The sequence below is a fragment of the Mastigoproctus giganteus genome, chromosome 12 (genome assembly GCF_048544385.1).
Source record: "Mastigoproctus giganteus isolate SK-2022 chromosome 12, ASM4854438v1, whole genome shotgun sequence".
In the NCBI taxonomy this organism is placed as follows: Eukaryota; Metazoa; Arthropoda; class Arachnida; order Uropygi; family Thelyphonidae; genus Mastigoproctus; species Mastigoproctus giganteus.
The window spans coordinates 162,271,572-162,285,554 of record NC_143586.1 but is presented as its reverse complement, the minus strand read 5'-3'; the positions used below and the strand labels follow the sequence as shown (position 1 = coordinate 162,285,554).

The 13,983-nt window shown below is 39.9% G+C and overlaps 1 protein-coding gene across 1 annotated transcript in view; it reads left to right on the top strand.

Annotated features, from left to right (window-relative positions):
* The window catches only part of LOC150077554 (uncharacterized), a 212,667-nt gene extending 202,685 nt beyond the window's left edge, over nucleotides 1–9,982 (top strand). Inside the window, exon 14 of the mRNA XM_090386424.1 lies at nucleotides 8,952–9,982. Coding sequence (XP_090242550.1) covers nucleotides 8,952–9,070 — 119 coding nt within the window. The 3' untranslated portion in view covers nucleotides 9,071–9,982. The remainder of the gene's footprint in view (nucleotides 1–8,951) is intronic.
* Nucleotides 9,983–13,983: the final 4,001 nt, after the last annotated feature.

Below are 13,983 nucleotides of genomic sequence, written 5' to 3'. Positions count from 1 at the left end.
CGTTATGGATGATAGAAAGTGTGGGGGTGTCAAGGCGATCGATTCGAAGTGGAGCCGATTGTCTGGTGGCAAAAGATATGCCATCCTTTAATTATGAAGTTGCCAAGTGTTTCTCTGTATTTTCTCTTCCTTGACTGCTTCTTGTGTCTTAAAGTGGGATTTTAGTGTCTACTTTTATCTTCTTACCGCTTAACCTCCCTTCATGTCGTAAACACATCGGTCAAGTGTGAAGAAACCAGAATTTTTCAGGAACTCGTGTTTGCTTCGTCAGGAACCACAAAGTTATGGATGCATCAGACGAAAGTAGAAGTAGTGACACGCACACACGCCTTTTTATTTCTGATAGTGCTTATTACGAGGAGGAAGCCTTTGTATAAACTTGACACCCTGCGTACAAGTTGTACGATACACACTCTCACTGTATTAGGATCCTAAATTAATCAGATATATTGTTGGGTTTCATTGAATAGATTTCCAAGGTTCATTTTTAAAGCTAAGAAGTATGCGACGAGATTAGTAACTTGAATTATTATTAATACCCAAAATGTTTTCTATGCTACCTAATGCACAGTGCCCTTCGATCTGCACTAGATGCCTTCAGAACCTCGCCAGTTCAGAGCTTGTCCTTGGAAGCACATGACTCCCCACTTAATCTTAGAAGATAAGGCCTACTCTGCCAATATGCTGCTAAAATAAGAAGCTCACCATCCCATCGTTGTTGGGTATACCTCAACCATCCTCTACGAATTCAAGCCTAATGACCCGAGCCCTGCTGGTATACATCTTCAAAAAATAATACAGAAGCGGAAAATTGATCCCAACAAAATTAAGGAATGTACAAATATGCCTTTACTTCCTTTGGGATAAAATGCTATAGACATTGATCTATACTTTGCTCAATAGTCAAATATCATCATTCCATCCTTTAACAGCTACATGCCAACCATACTTCGGAACACACTGGGAAACTCATAATCTATACGGATGGCTCGAAGTCGCACTCACATGTAGATGCAGCAGCAGTGTTCCCTTCGTACGTCAATCCTCTTCTCTGTGTTCAATGCCAAGCTGAACTTGGCATTGAACACAGAGAAGATAATCCATATCCGTTTGTAATTCCAACACTTCAGATGTCTGAACTGCTAAGTAAGGCAGAACATGTCAAATCCATTGCCGTGCTTTAAGACAATGTGGCACAGAGCCTCCCATCCTCTCTTGCTCCTTGGAATATCACTCCACCTTCATGTGACTTACATCTGCATGAATGGAATAAACCTACATTGCATAGAGGAAACTTCTTGCAACTATACCATGCTGTAGTGGACCAGTTTCCCCACTTTGTCATAGTACGTACTGATGGATCAAAGAATGATGCCCGCGTTGGAATCGCCGCAGTTTTTCCAAACGTCACATTAGCTTATCAGTTGTCACGTGAGTTCAGTATATTCTCCGCCGAACTAATAGTAATTCAGGTTGCGCTGAATTACATTGAATCCTCTGATATTAACAACAGCATAATTTTCACAGATTCTTTAAGCGCACTAAAAAACATCACGAACATCACCCACCCAGTCGTGAAAGGAACAATCAGCTCTTTACATATCTTATCAGAACTTGGGAAAAACACACTTCTGCTGGGTTCCAGAACATATAGCAATTCCTGTAAATGAACTGGCGAACAATGCTGCCAAATTGGCTCACCTACCACACGACAACAAGTGGAAAGTGCCTCATCAAGACTATCGAACAATAATCCAGGAAAAATGCATGTGCCAATGGCAGTTATCATGGGAAAATCAACCTAACAATAAGCTTCGAAGTATCAAGCCAAACCTTGATGGCCTTCCAGCTTCAGTTCAATTTGACATCAGGAGGTAATATTGGCTCGTCTGCGAATAGGTCACACAAATATCACCCATGGTTATATTTTAAGAGGAAAGATACCCTCTCAATGTCATCACTGTAATACAATGCTCTCAGTGAAACACATTCTGGTTGAATGCACAAAATATACAAGAGAACGCCAGAATCTTTGAACTCCATCCACAACAGAAGATCCTCCTACACTTACTTCACTTTTAAATAAAGAAACAAATGTCTCAAGCATTTATAACTTTCTCAAGATGATTAAAGTATATCACCTCCATTAAGCTTCGAAGTTTGAAAAATCAGTTTGAAGTTCAAACTTAATTTTTCTGTTTGAGTGCTGAGCGAGTTACAATAGTAATTTCCAAACCGATTTGAAAGCATCCTCTCTCTAATCGTCAATAATGAGAACATTTAAGTCTTTCAATTTGCGAAGTTTTTAATTTTTTAAATTTTATTTTTGATCACTACAAATAAAGAAATAAGATGTCTATCAAGAAAAGAAAAGAAAAGACACCTTCTTGTATATACGAGAACTAACTTCATTAACGCACCCCCTTCGATGTGGGTGTACTTGCACGTGGTGAAGGGGCCTCTCACGTACGGGTGCCCATAGTTCTGCTGGGCCTCCAGATTACTGGGATCCAACACTCATGTCCTGGTTCCAGGGTTACATCATTGGAATCCGAAGTGTGCAGCCGTGCGCTGCGATCCTTGGAAACCCGGAAAGGGAGATCCTGATGAGCGTGAGCCCAGCCCTAATACATCAATTTGGCTCCTTTTTCGACAAGAGGGCAGACTGCACCGGCCCTGCTGAGATAAATCAGCAGGTTGTTCTTATTACTAGGGTTAACTGCATTCCAATGTCACCTTCCCTTTGATCCTGGAACAGAGTTAACACTTATTAGAATTGTGGGTATGATGCTCTAAGCGAATTTGTCATCCCATTCGAGTACTGTTCCCTTCTTTCTAGGATTTGTTCTGACAATATGTTCAGTGTATTTTCCACCTGGGATCAACACCTCCCAGAGAGATCCTGATAATCTCATTGCGCAGTTACCTACTCTTCTTTTAGTAGTAGATTTTAATCGACGTAGCACAGAAACTAATATGAGGGGCAGTAAAATAGAGGGCAACCTCGAAAGTAACGAGCTCTTCCTCCTAAATGTGGGAACGAACACCTTTCTCCATTCTCCTACCCGTACGTATACTGCCATTGATCTCTCTGTCTGTTCCCCTTCTCTCTCCTCCTTTTGTTCGCAAGGGAGGATAACAAAAATCTCTGTGGAAGTGATCATTTCCCTATGATATGGCTCTCATAAAGAAGTTGAAGTCTAAAATTCTTGTGTTTGATGTGGACAAAAAAATCTGAACAAGGACTTGCTGCTTGAGCAACTTTGGTTACGTAATTTAAAGGAATATGGTGTACCTAAAAATTATTGAATATGCTGTGAAAAAAGACCACGTTAACCATCAAAGATATCGCAGCATAAGTTTGATAAGGCTGGCTGGAACGCCATCGAATATCTGGCACAGTTTGACATCACAAGAGATGCCAGGAGCCCATCAATTATGCAGTTATGTACATTAGAGAAAATATTGTCCATGCAGCAGCAGTTGCTATTCCCAAAACCATTTCCAAAAGTTTGGTGAATTCAGAATGCACAGCAGCAAGTAACCCCCAATCCCAAAAGCGTGGGGAATGTTCCGCCGATATCCCTCCACAGAATATTAATAACCTCTGAACGTGAACGTTCCAAAGCTTGCTATATCCGTCATCAGAGCCAATGGGGATCTTGGATCCGCTTTACCTCCTCCTTTACCCAGCCTGCTAGCTCAAAAGGTAGTGTGGGATATAATTCTATTAAGGTCTCCAGGTTTACTTACACCTCTGCTAGAGATAGTGCACTTCAATTGTTAGATCCAGTCCACCATCAGGTCATCCACATTGCCACTGGAGCATTCTTTACGTCTCCTGTTGAAAGCCTCTACACTGAAGTAAATGAGATGGAATGCCCATCTTTCTACTTGTGACTTCTTCCTCAATATCTGGGAAAAGGCTGCCACACCACCAGCTGTCTACCAGCAACTCTTTGCGCCACATCGATCGCAGTATTTTGACTTTCTGGCAATCTACACAGTTGACTAGAGGTCAGCTGTTGTCCTCCCACAAAAATCAATATCCAACAAGATTGCAGAAGAAACAGATATATGCTAAGCCCGTGGAGCTCTTCTGGGAGAAATTGCGCTTTTGTGAGGAAAACTCGGGCCAGTGATTTCGGGGAGTTCTCAAAATTTTGGATTCTAATTGACTGGTTTCTTTTGATTTGTCAAAAAACACAGCTGGCAAAGAAGGGTTGTTCGTACCTTCTCCTGGTTTTTGGGATGGCAGACAGTGGGGTCCCCCCCGTCTGACAAAAACAAGCCACAACTTTGAAACGCCAGAACCGAGAGGACATTGTGTGTCCCGAAAAGCGCTAACTAAGTTCCCTGTCTTTTATTGAATATATTCAAGTACATATACTACTTGTGTGGCGGGCTGACTGACTCCACTATCTTACTAAATATTGTATATTTGCAAATAGTTCGAGTTCTTGACTATTAACAACCCTTTTAATTATAAATAGTTTTTCTTTATTTATATGAGGGAGCTGTCGGAGGAGGAGATTGAAGAGATCGACCGTGGCGTCTTGTCGACTGCAGCAGCAGATATGGCCTTGGTCCATACCATGGTCGGAGATACTATTGCTCAGGACACCACGCAGACTAAATGATCTAAGGATGCTACTTCTAAAAAGAAGACCACAAAACCTAGAGCCTCTGCAAAAGCTAAAGCAAAAAGCCTTGAACTTAATTAATTTTCCGTGGAATTCATGGATTATGATCAACTGAGTCTCTTGAATCCTGTTACATAATCGGAAAAAACAAAGAAGATGAATCAGCCCTAGTCAGGAAATTAAGAAAGGGACTAAAATTGCAGTCGTAACTACTAAAAGTGATAGATATAAATCGAGCGAAGAAATGGAAAAAGCAACTGTCAAAATCTGTAAGACCAGTATTGCAGGATGTAACCATAAAAGGTCTAAGAGCTGATCAGTAATAAAAAAAAGGATATTGTTGAAGCCGATACGAAAAGGACATAGAAAATATCAAGAAGAATGTCTTTCCAGGAGCTAGGCTTAAACATGGCTCGCATAAAGAAGTTGAAGCCTAAAATTCTTGTGTTTGATATGGACAAAGATGTGAACAAGGACTTGTTTTCTTGAGCAACTTTGGTTACGTATTTTAAAGGAATATGTATGGTGCCCCTTTAATTGTGACTAAAGAACAGGTATTTAAGAATGTCATGGTCCTCTCTCTTAATAAGTTAAAGATAAAAATAAAACTAACTGGAGGACACGTGAGAAATTGTTGTCAAAAGGATGAGGGGATATCCAAATGCATATAGTATCATTCAGTCTGGCGAGGAACCTTTCGCAGCAAAAATAGCTATAACCCATCTTCATGGGCGTGAAGTAATTATTTTCGCTTGGTCTATATTCCTGGTGTACCTTTACTGCAAATTCAGTGATATAATTGAACTGTACCTTGAGAGAGTTGAGGAGCTCCTACTTTCAAAACCAGTGATTGTTGCAATAGATTTGAATGCTGGTGGGATCTCTGATGATCTTGAAGATTTTTTTGCATCCTCGAGGTGGAGAGTTGCATACGATTCGGAGTAACTCCCGACTTTTTCCTGTTATTGAAGAGTCAAATATTGACGTCCCTGCTTGCTGTAGTGCGGTTCTAAATGACGTAAGGAATTGGACTGAACATGAAGCGTTGGCTAATAATCACAGATGTCTTACTATGGATTATTGTGTAACTGATGCTTCCTGAATTTGGTTAGAGATCAGTAGGTATGCAATCAAGACAATGAAGTAGGATTGTTTCGATGCCAGTATTAGAGAAAGTTTGTGCAGCTCAACTGTTTGGGACTCTTTTTGTACCACGAAAAAGCCGAAGAACTCGCTAATCTTCTTCAAGTGACTTCCAAGTATTCGATGAGGAAAAAAAGGGAAATGTGTAGGAAGAGTGTCTTGGTGGAACTGTACACTAGCTAACTTAAAGAGCAAAGTTAGAAACGCAAGAAATAACTTTCAAATGTCAAGAAGGTGGTGTTTTAAGTGTAATTCAGGACTTTAAACTTAGTTATGTTGATTTTCGGTTGTTATATTCTTCCAACAAAATTCCATGATTTGTTTGGCAAGCTTTTGTAGAAAACATAGGTAATGCAGACCCTTGTGGTTCAGTATACAAAATTATAATTGATAAAATAGAGTTTAAAGATGTTACAGTGTCTTGGGCGAGAGTCAAGGAGATGGTGTCACATGAACCAAGTCCCCTTGTTAGCTTTTAACAGCATTCTTTCCTCGGGATAATGTTGATTTATATTTTGAGTTCCAGAATATCGTAATACTTGAAAATCAAAAATGTCTCTAATGGGATTGAATTGCCTTTGTATGGAATAAGATTTGAAATAAATTGAGTATAATATGAGGAACACTCACGCCTTTCCCTATGCGCATGATCTTATCCTTATTGTAAGTGGAAATTCTATAAAAGATACCAAGAATAAAGCCAGTAGTTCATTGCAGATTTGTTGACGTGGAGTGAGATTTATAAATTAAAAATCTCTCGGCAGAAAACAGTCCCGATGTTCTCAAAGGTAAGTTGAGTTTGAAGAAGTCACTCATTGTTAGATGTGGGGATGTCCCTTGAGGTATGTGAGATGCATAGTCTTGGGTTTGTGCTAAGAAGAGCGATTGTTTTTCAACGAGCACGTTAAATATGTGAAAGAGAAAGTAAAACCCTTGTATTCCAAGCTTTGCAAGGTTGTTGGAGTAAAATTGGGAGTTAAAGTCCGAGCGTTGAATATGTGGTATGAAGCCTTTTCGTGCGCATTACTATCTACGCTGCCGGAAATTGGTATACTCCTGCCAGACATTCTATAATCAAGAAGCATTTGCTATACTCACCAAGGTTCGTCCTTTTGGCATAATCCGTGCTTGTTGTGGAGTGTCTACGGACGGGGTTCAGGTATTGTCTGGGTAGTTTCCGGCTGACTTATTAATAAAATATGTTGAGGTGGAGCGGCATACTGCTGGCAGCAATTCGTAGTTAAGCGGAGGAGGAGAATATGTGATCAATTTGTGAAATTATGGCAAGAAAGATGGGATATTTCAGAAAAAGCACGGGATACCTATGCCTTGCGCGTGCCCTTTTTCTCCACTGCGAATTTTAAGTTAAGTCCATGGCTGCAGTTTGGTTTGCATGCTTGTTTTCTGCTGACGGGGCATGGCCTAAAGTCCAGGTTGAGTCTACTCAACTTGGTTCCATTAGGTTTGTGCTTTTGTTGGGCGATGGAGACTGGTCTCCATGCCATGCTTCATTGTCCCTATTATGAGGACTTGCGAAAGGAGCTTGAGTGGTAGACTTTGGAGTTGGATTATTTGGAAATGTTATTTAGTCAGGCCAAATACAGGGCTTTTTCAAAGTTTGTAGATAAGGTGTTTAAAAAACGTTTTTCTAAGCAGATAGTCAAGGCCTACCTCCAAGTGGTAGGGATAGAAACTCGAAGTACTGAAGAGCGCAACGTGTTATCTAGTGCTGAAATGCCGAATGGCCAGCTCTCAAAGTTTTAATGAAAATTTTTAGGTGACCTTAATATAATAATAAATAATGTCCCTGGTTCGGTAGATGCTTTTTTCTCTTATGGAATCAGATTACGACAATCGCTTCTGGTGAATCCCGAGTCACTTTGAGATCAGAGGAAATTAATTAGATGGTACCGCCGCAAAATCTGCCATTTCCCTGGATCACCATTGCCTGTTGGTCCTTTATATAGTCTAGAGGCAAAAGCATGGCATGGACAGGCCCCAAACTACACCAGATTGAGCCTGTAATCAAGCAATATCAGTCCATTGTACGCAAGGTATAATGAGAGGAGGTTGCTCTTCTCTGCTCAGTTACAGTCAGCCGAGACACTTGTTTGTGCCGAAAGCGGATGACCCACCTATGTGTGAGTGCAATGAAACTTTTATTCATATTTTTATGGAATGTCCAGTTTTTGATGTATTTTCTTTGACCTTGGTTGCCAATGCGCCATTAAATACCAAATATTTCTCTTTGCAAACCAAATAATACGCAACTGGATATAGCAAGATTCGCGGAATGGACAGACAACAAATAAATTATATCATATAAAGCTTGTAATTGAAACACGTCAGTCTAATCTGCGCAGGCATCGTAGCGAGGAAGTTGTTCTTTCTCGGCTCCCCTTGAGATGCAGTCATCTTACACATTCTTTCCTGCCGAGGGCTGAAGACTCTCCAATGTGCGAGTCTCGTGACACCATTTAACTATAAAATATATTTTAATTTATTGCGATAATTTTACGGATGCCCAAAATGTTTTACCCATCTGACTGGGTCTTATACACTCAGATTTTATCAAACAATAACCAAGAGTCAGATAATATTGAGCATTTATTTTTATACCACCTTTTATTCTAATTTACGTCTGTATTATAATTTTTGACGCTGTAAACTTTCTGCAAGGATAAGAAAATCATTTTTCTTTTGCTTTTATTTATTTTATGGCCTTTGTTAAAAGAAAACAGCCGATCCTGGTTTTCATTTGGCTTTTCCTCATGGAAGCTTGGCATTTACCACACCACAAAATAAGCAGATCGACCACTGAATACGCGCAATTTAAAACAGAGTAAATTGGGGTTTCGTGGCGCAAATATTAAAAAAATAAGCCAACTTAATAATCCACTTAAAATAAACGTTCTTAATGATGGACTGGTGATGTCGTGTAGAAGAAATATTAAATAGAACGCACGCGGAATGAACAGGTGTCACGAAGTTTCATCACTGACCCCGTTTATCTTTTGTGTACAGCTTAAGATCCTTTATTAGGGTCGTGTGGGGATTAATCCATCCAACCCCTACTCCAGTTGTCTTTGCTAAACTTCGGACATTTGTGTTTAATGCAAATTTTAAAGAGGTCACCTCAGAATTATTGTTTTTTTCTTTTTTCAGGTCTCTGTCGGCAAACAGATGGAGCCACCCCTGTTTCTCCGATCCTGCTAATCGTCCTGCACGTCTTTTTGCTCAGTTACGTCGTCAGCAGTCAACTAATGGCGCCATCTACCCGGTGACGTGACAACTACCCGTGCACATTCATGGTTAAGGTGGAATATTGTGTTTTCGTGAGAGATCGAGTGCGCTTCTGTCGTCGAAGAGTAACCATCATCACCCACGTTCTTCACGTTGGAGAGACGTCACTTTGACCTTTCGGTGTGTGCCACTGTGACTCAGTGATTACGTTTTTCTCTCTCTCTCTCTCTCTTTCTCTCTTCCCACCCTGGTTAATTTGAAACGGATCTTCACCATCAACAGTCCAATTTAAAGCACAGCTTCGTCAACACTTGACTGTCGTCTGCAATATTTGGTTGAACCCTTTTACTAACCTAGCAAGACTGTTTGACCTCTGTTCGCTCCGTATCCTTTGTTTGATCCCGCTCATCGCCCTCGGAGGATAGCCGTCTGGTGTTCAAAATAATGACTCAAATAAGAGAGACCCTTACAGATTTGTGCAGTTTTTTTTAGCAAAAAAAAAAAAAAAATGGCGGGCAAAGAGGGTTGATCGGGGAAGGACAAGTGACCACCGCTCAGGGTAAAGCTCACGACAACTGCAACGGCGGATCAAATAGAAGTGCAGACTCTGAGACACACTGATGATTTTACTTGTGGCTGGGAAGGGATTATATGCATATTGACCAGTTGCCTTAGGATGGTTCTGAAACCACACAGGTATATATGTAAATACACCTTGTCGGCGGACGAACGCCTTATATGTCCGCATGACAGTTCCTTCAGTTAATAAGGGATTTTTTTTCTTCAACTTGTAGCAATCGGTGCCTTGTTGTAGCTGTTCACCATCACCAGGGAGCACTACCAAGGAAAGAAGCGTGTGATAAGGTGTAGGTTGGAATCAAGGGAAAAGAATATCACCCCCCCCCGTTCCAGCCAATCACTGAGTTGAAATAAAGTTGTCAGATTTTGCTTGACTTCCTTCTTTGCAGATTTCATTCACACCCACACCAAACGCACCACACAGCAAACACCATCACCACCTCGTGGACCAGAAGAGTTGTCTGGCATGTTCTTTGAAAACACTTTAAATGAATTATTCCATGGTATAAATACATTTTCAAAATATATAATATAAATTACAATACAAAGACTGTTGGTGATGGTAAATCTTGAGGATTTGCCATCACTGTTGGTAAATCTTCAAGATTTACACAAGCCGAGATTTATGTCGAGACCACACTGGATGAGATATTTTGCTAGTTGGTGGAGGGTGCTTATTAATTTGGTTTGTGATTCCATTTCAGATGATTCCATCAAGAATCTGGAATCATCTGAAATTGGCCTCAGCAACAAATGAATCTAAAGATCTAAAAATTCCGATTTTTAGATTCCCTCGTCGAATAGCCCCTTTAAGAGACATTAATTATTGGGGTTTCCACTGGTTGTAAAATTAATGTTGCAAGTAACCCTTCAGCCACTATTCGAATAAAAAATACGTCCTAGACAGAGTGATACACTTTCGAATACTGGCTGAAGGGTTTCTGTAAAAGCGCAGTATTCTACACAGAAACTAAATATCGAAAGAGATTGTAAAGTGGATGTAGTACAGGTGAAGGAGGGAATAATTTAAAATGTTTACAATTTTTGGGGCTTAAAATTTGGTTCAAGGATTTTAGAAGCATTTAATTTAATCTAAACCCACATGTGCTATGAAGAGGACAACCAAAACTTATGGAGATAATTACAACAATAATTTCTGAGTAAAAAATTTCATCCATCTAGTTTTATATTATTCTTGTGGCTTTCTACAACTGTGGAGAAAATGTTTCTCACTGTTCTACGATAAGTTGTTGGAAAAGAATGCAAAAGAAACCAGCAAAGATTTCTTCACTTTTGTAAACACTGCAAAGAAGAGGGTGTACCACATTGCTCTGCTAGGTATGAATGATTTAACTGTTGATGATCCAGCTCAGATTGCTGACAAACTGAATAGGTATTTTTCATCTACATATATACGAGGAATTTTCTTAAGGATGGAGAAGCTTATCAAATTCTCTGAGTTTCAGAGTGTGGGATCGGTGACCAGTACAGAGAAAGGCAACAAGATTGGTGAGGGGAACGAAGGGGTCCTCTTACCAAGAGAGGCTTAAGTTCTGCAAATTTCAGTATCTGGAGACGACACCTGCGAGGAGATCTGATTGAGATCTTTAAGGATTTGAATGGATTGAGTAAGCTGTATGTTTAATGCATCCTTCCTCCTGCTCAGGATACACTTACACACACGTTAGAAGACAAATTCAAATTAAAGGGCAGTTGCAAAGGGAAGTTGTGAAGAAGGATAGATGTATGAAAAGTTGCATTCAGCCTGGGCATAGTTGATCTTTGGAACAAGCTTCCATCTCGTGTCGTAGAAGTGGGTAGTTTGAATAACTTCAAGAAACTGCTGGTTAAAACTTAGAGGGGTTTAGATAGGTGATGAGTAATGTTTCAATTATTTATTAATATTTTATTATTCTTTTTGGTTGATGCTTTTTAAGCGTGATTTCTTGCATTTCTTGCACTACTAATGGTAACAGGGTTTCAGTTTAAATTTGGTGGATAATTTACAGCCGATTTTTGAAGGGCTTCTACACCATCGAGTACGTTAGGTATCAGACCTGTGAGGAATAGCAGGTTCAACAACGTAGAGATAAATTAAAGCCGGTAAATACTATGCCAAATATGTCAATATAATCATTCACTAATTTCGATAAAGGCGATTGGAAATTTTGTTAACGAACAGAAATTGTGTTCTCGAGGTTTTCTAAAGGCGTGCGGAGGGTGTACGTAATTACAAAATCAATAATTTTAAAGATACATGTGGTTTTCCATTGCATAAACAGGAGAAGAAGGTGGGAAGTCGCTGCTGGTCCCCAGATAATCCTAGCAACGCAGTATCTCTAAAAAATTTGAAGTATAACCAGTAAGGATAAAGTAATAAAGAACGAATTTGTTTTTCTCTTTTGACCCAGAATTGAGTTTCAAGTCAAACACTTAGAACACTTCTGTGGTTTTAAATCTGTTGAATTAATAACCTGCTCGATTGTGTGAGATAAGGTTAAATAATGTCTAACCTTATCTCACATAATCGAGCAATGGTAACAGCTCGATGGACTTCGGGGATCCAGATTCGTCTCTTCATGGAGCGGAGGAATTTCTATAGTTAGGTGATCTCAGGTGTAGGTGTCCCTTGTGAGGTTTTACTGGTTTTTCAGCCCGCACAACATAAAAATCGGCTGTGAACACATTTGTGCAGATACTATATACAATGGCCCAATATGATCTAAGTTGTTGACGCGCATATAACTCAAAACAATAAAACAACCAAACTTAATTAAAAACACACCCTGCTTTGTTTCAAGTGGTAATCTGTTAAGAGGTTGCCAAATATATTTCTTTGATGTTTTTCTTCATCTTGACTTGGCGCATTACGGCCTTAGCTGCCAATGCACCAATAAAACCAAATGACCAACCAACCATCCTGTATGTTCAAACTGTACGGCTAACCATCCAGCTTATTCGAACTTTGCGAAACCTGGAAAAGAGGAAAAAAAATACAAAAGTATAAAATAGAATGTTAAGTGACTTACCAAGTGACTTATAGATAACGAAACCATTTTAGAAATGCATGGAGAGGAGGACATGGATACTCCACGTCCCATATTTCCGATAAAGAATAAACTAAAATTGAAACACTATAAACAGATTGGCTCTAAAAGGTAGTCGTATAATGTCTTTATTGCAGTTAGTGAAAGTAAGTGAAAATTTTACATGCGTGTCTGATGCAATACCCATAACAGCAACAATTCTAGGATCGGAATCCATTTCTTCTTCCAATGCTAAATAATGGACCAGTTCATTCAATGGAACTGTCAAGGTCCACGTAGCAATACTGACGATATTTACAACTTGATAAATTAGCATCATCCAGTAGGAATCTGTCTACAAAATACAAATCTCTCTCTCTCTCTCTCTCCACAAGTGACTCTTTCTGTTTGAAACTAGTACAGACATAATAGAATCAGTACCCATTGACATATACACTGAGTGATCACTGAATTATGATCACCCCTATGAGAACTGAATGCAACCCGTTGACCACATGAGGTACGAGAGTGCGCAGTTAGTCGACCTACGTAGATAAGGTGTCAGTGGTTCAGTAGGTAGTAAAATTTCGAGCGTGATGGGTAAAAGGAAGGATTTTTCGGACTTTGATCAAGGACAGATTGTGAGTGCTCGACGAGCTGGTGCCTCGATTTCCCAAAAGGCTGAACTGGTGGGGTGTTCGAGAGCCGCCGTAGTTAAAATGTACCAGGACTAGCATCAAAATGGTACAACGATCCGAAGGCAAAACTGCAAAGGTCAGCGGTTAGAAGACTGCAAGAAGGTGTGCTGGTCGGATGAGTGCGGTGTTTACTCCACACCGTGGATGGTCATGTACGGATTTGGCGTCAACAACATGAGGCTCTTGATCCATCATGCATGGTATCAAGGACAGATTGCGCCGAGCCACCGGGCACTTGTTGTGCAATTATCTGTTTATTTCTCTTTCGAGACACCCATAAACAGCATGTAGCTAGAGGGTGTGGTTACATTATATCAGTATTTACAAGCATATTTACATGAACTTTAAAAAAACAAGGCATGGAATTAGTTTCGAAAGAATCCAACCACTGCCAATCTCATAAATTACAAGAAATATAAAGCACATGCTCCATGCACCCGGCGGAAAACTAAGAAAGAATCGTTGTGGACTCGGTTTGCCTCCTCTGTCACAAAAGGCACACACACAGGATTAATCTTGCAAAAAATGAGATCCCTAACTAGAAAGTTTCATCAACCTTTTCTCTAGTCATCTGTAATGGACAGGAGATAACCCTTCCTGGAGATATAGCAAACATCTTTGCTGAATCTTTTGCTCACCATTCTGCATCAA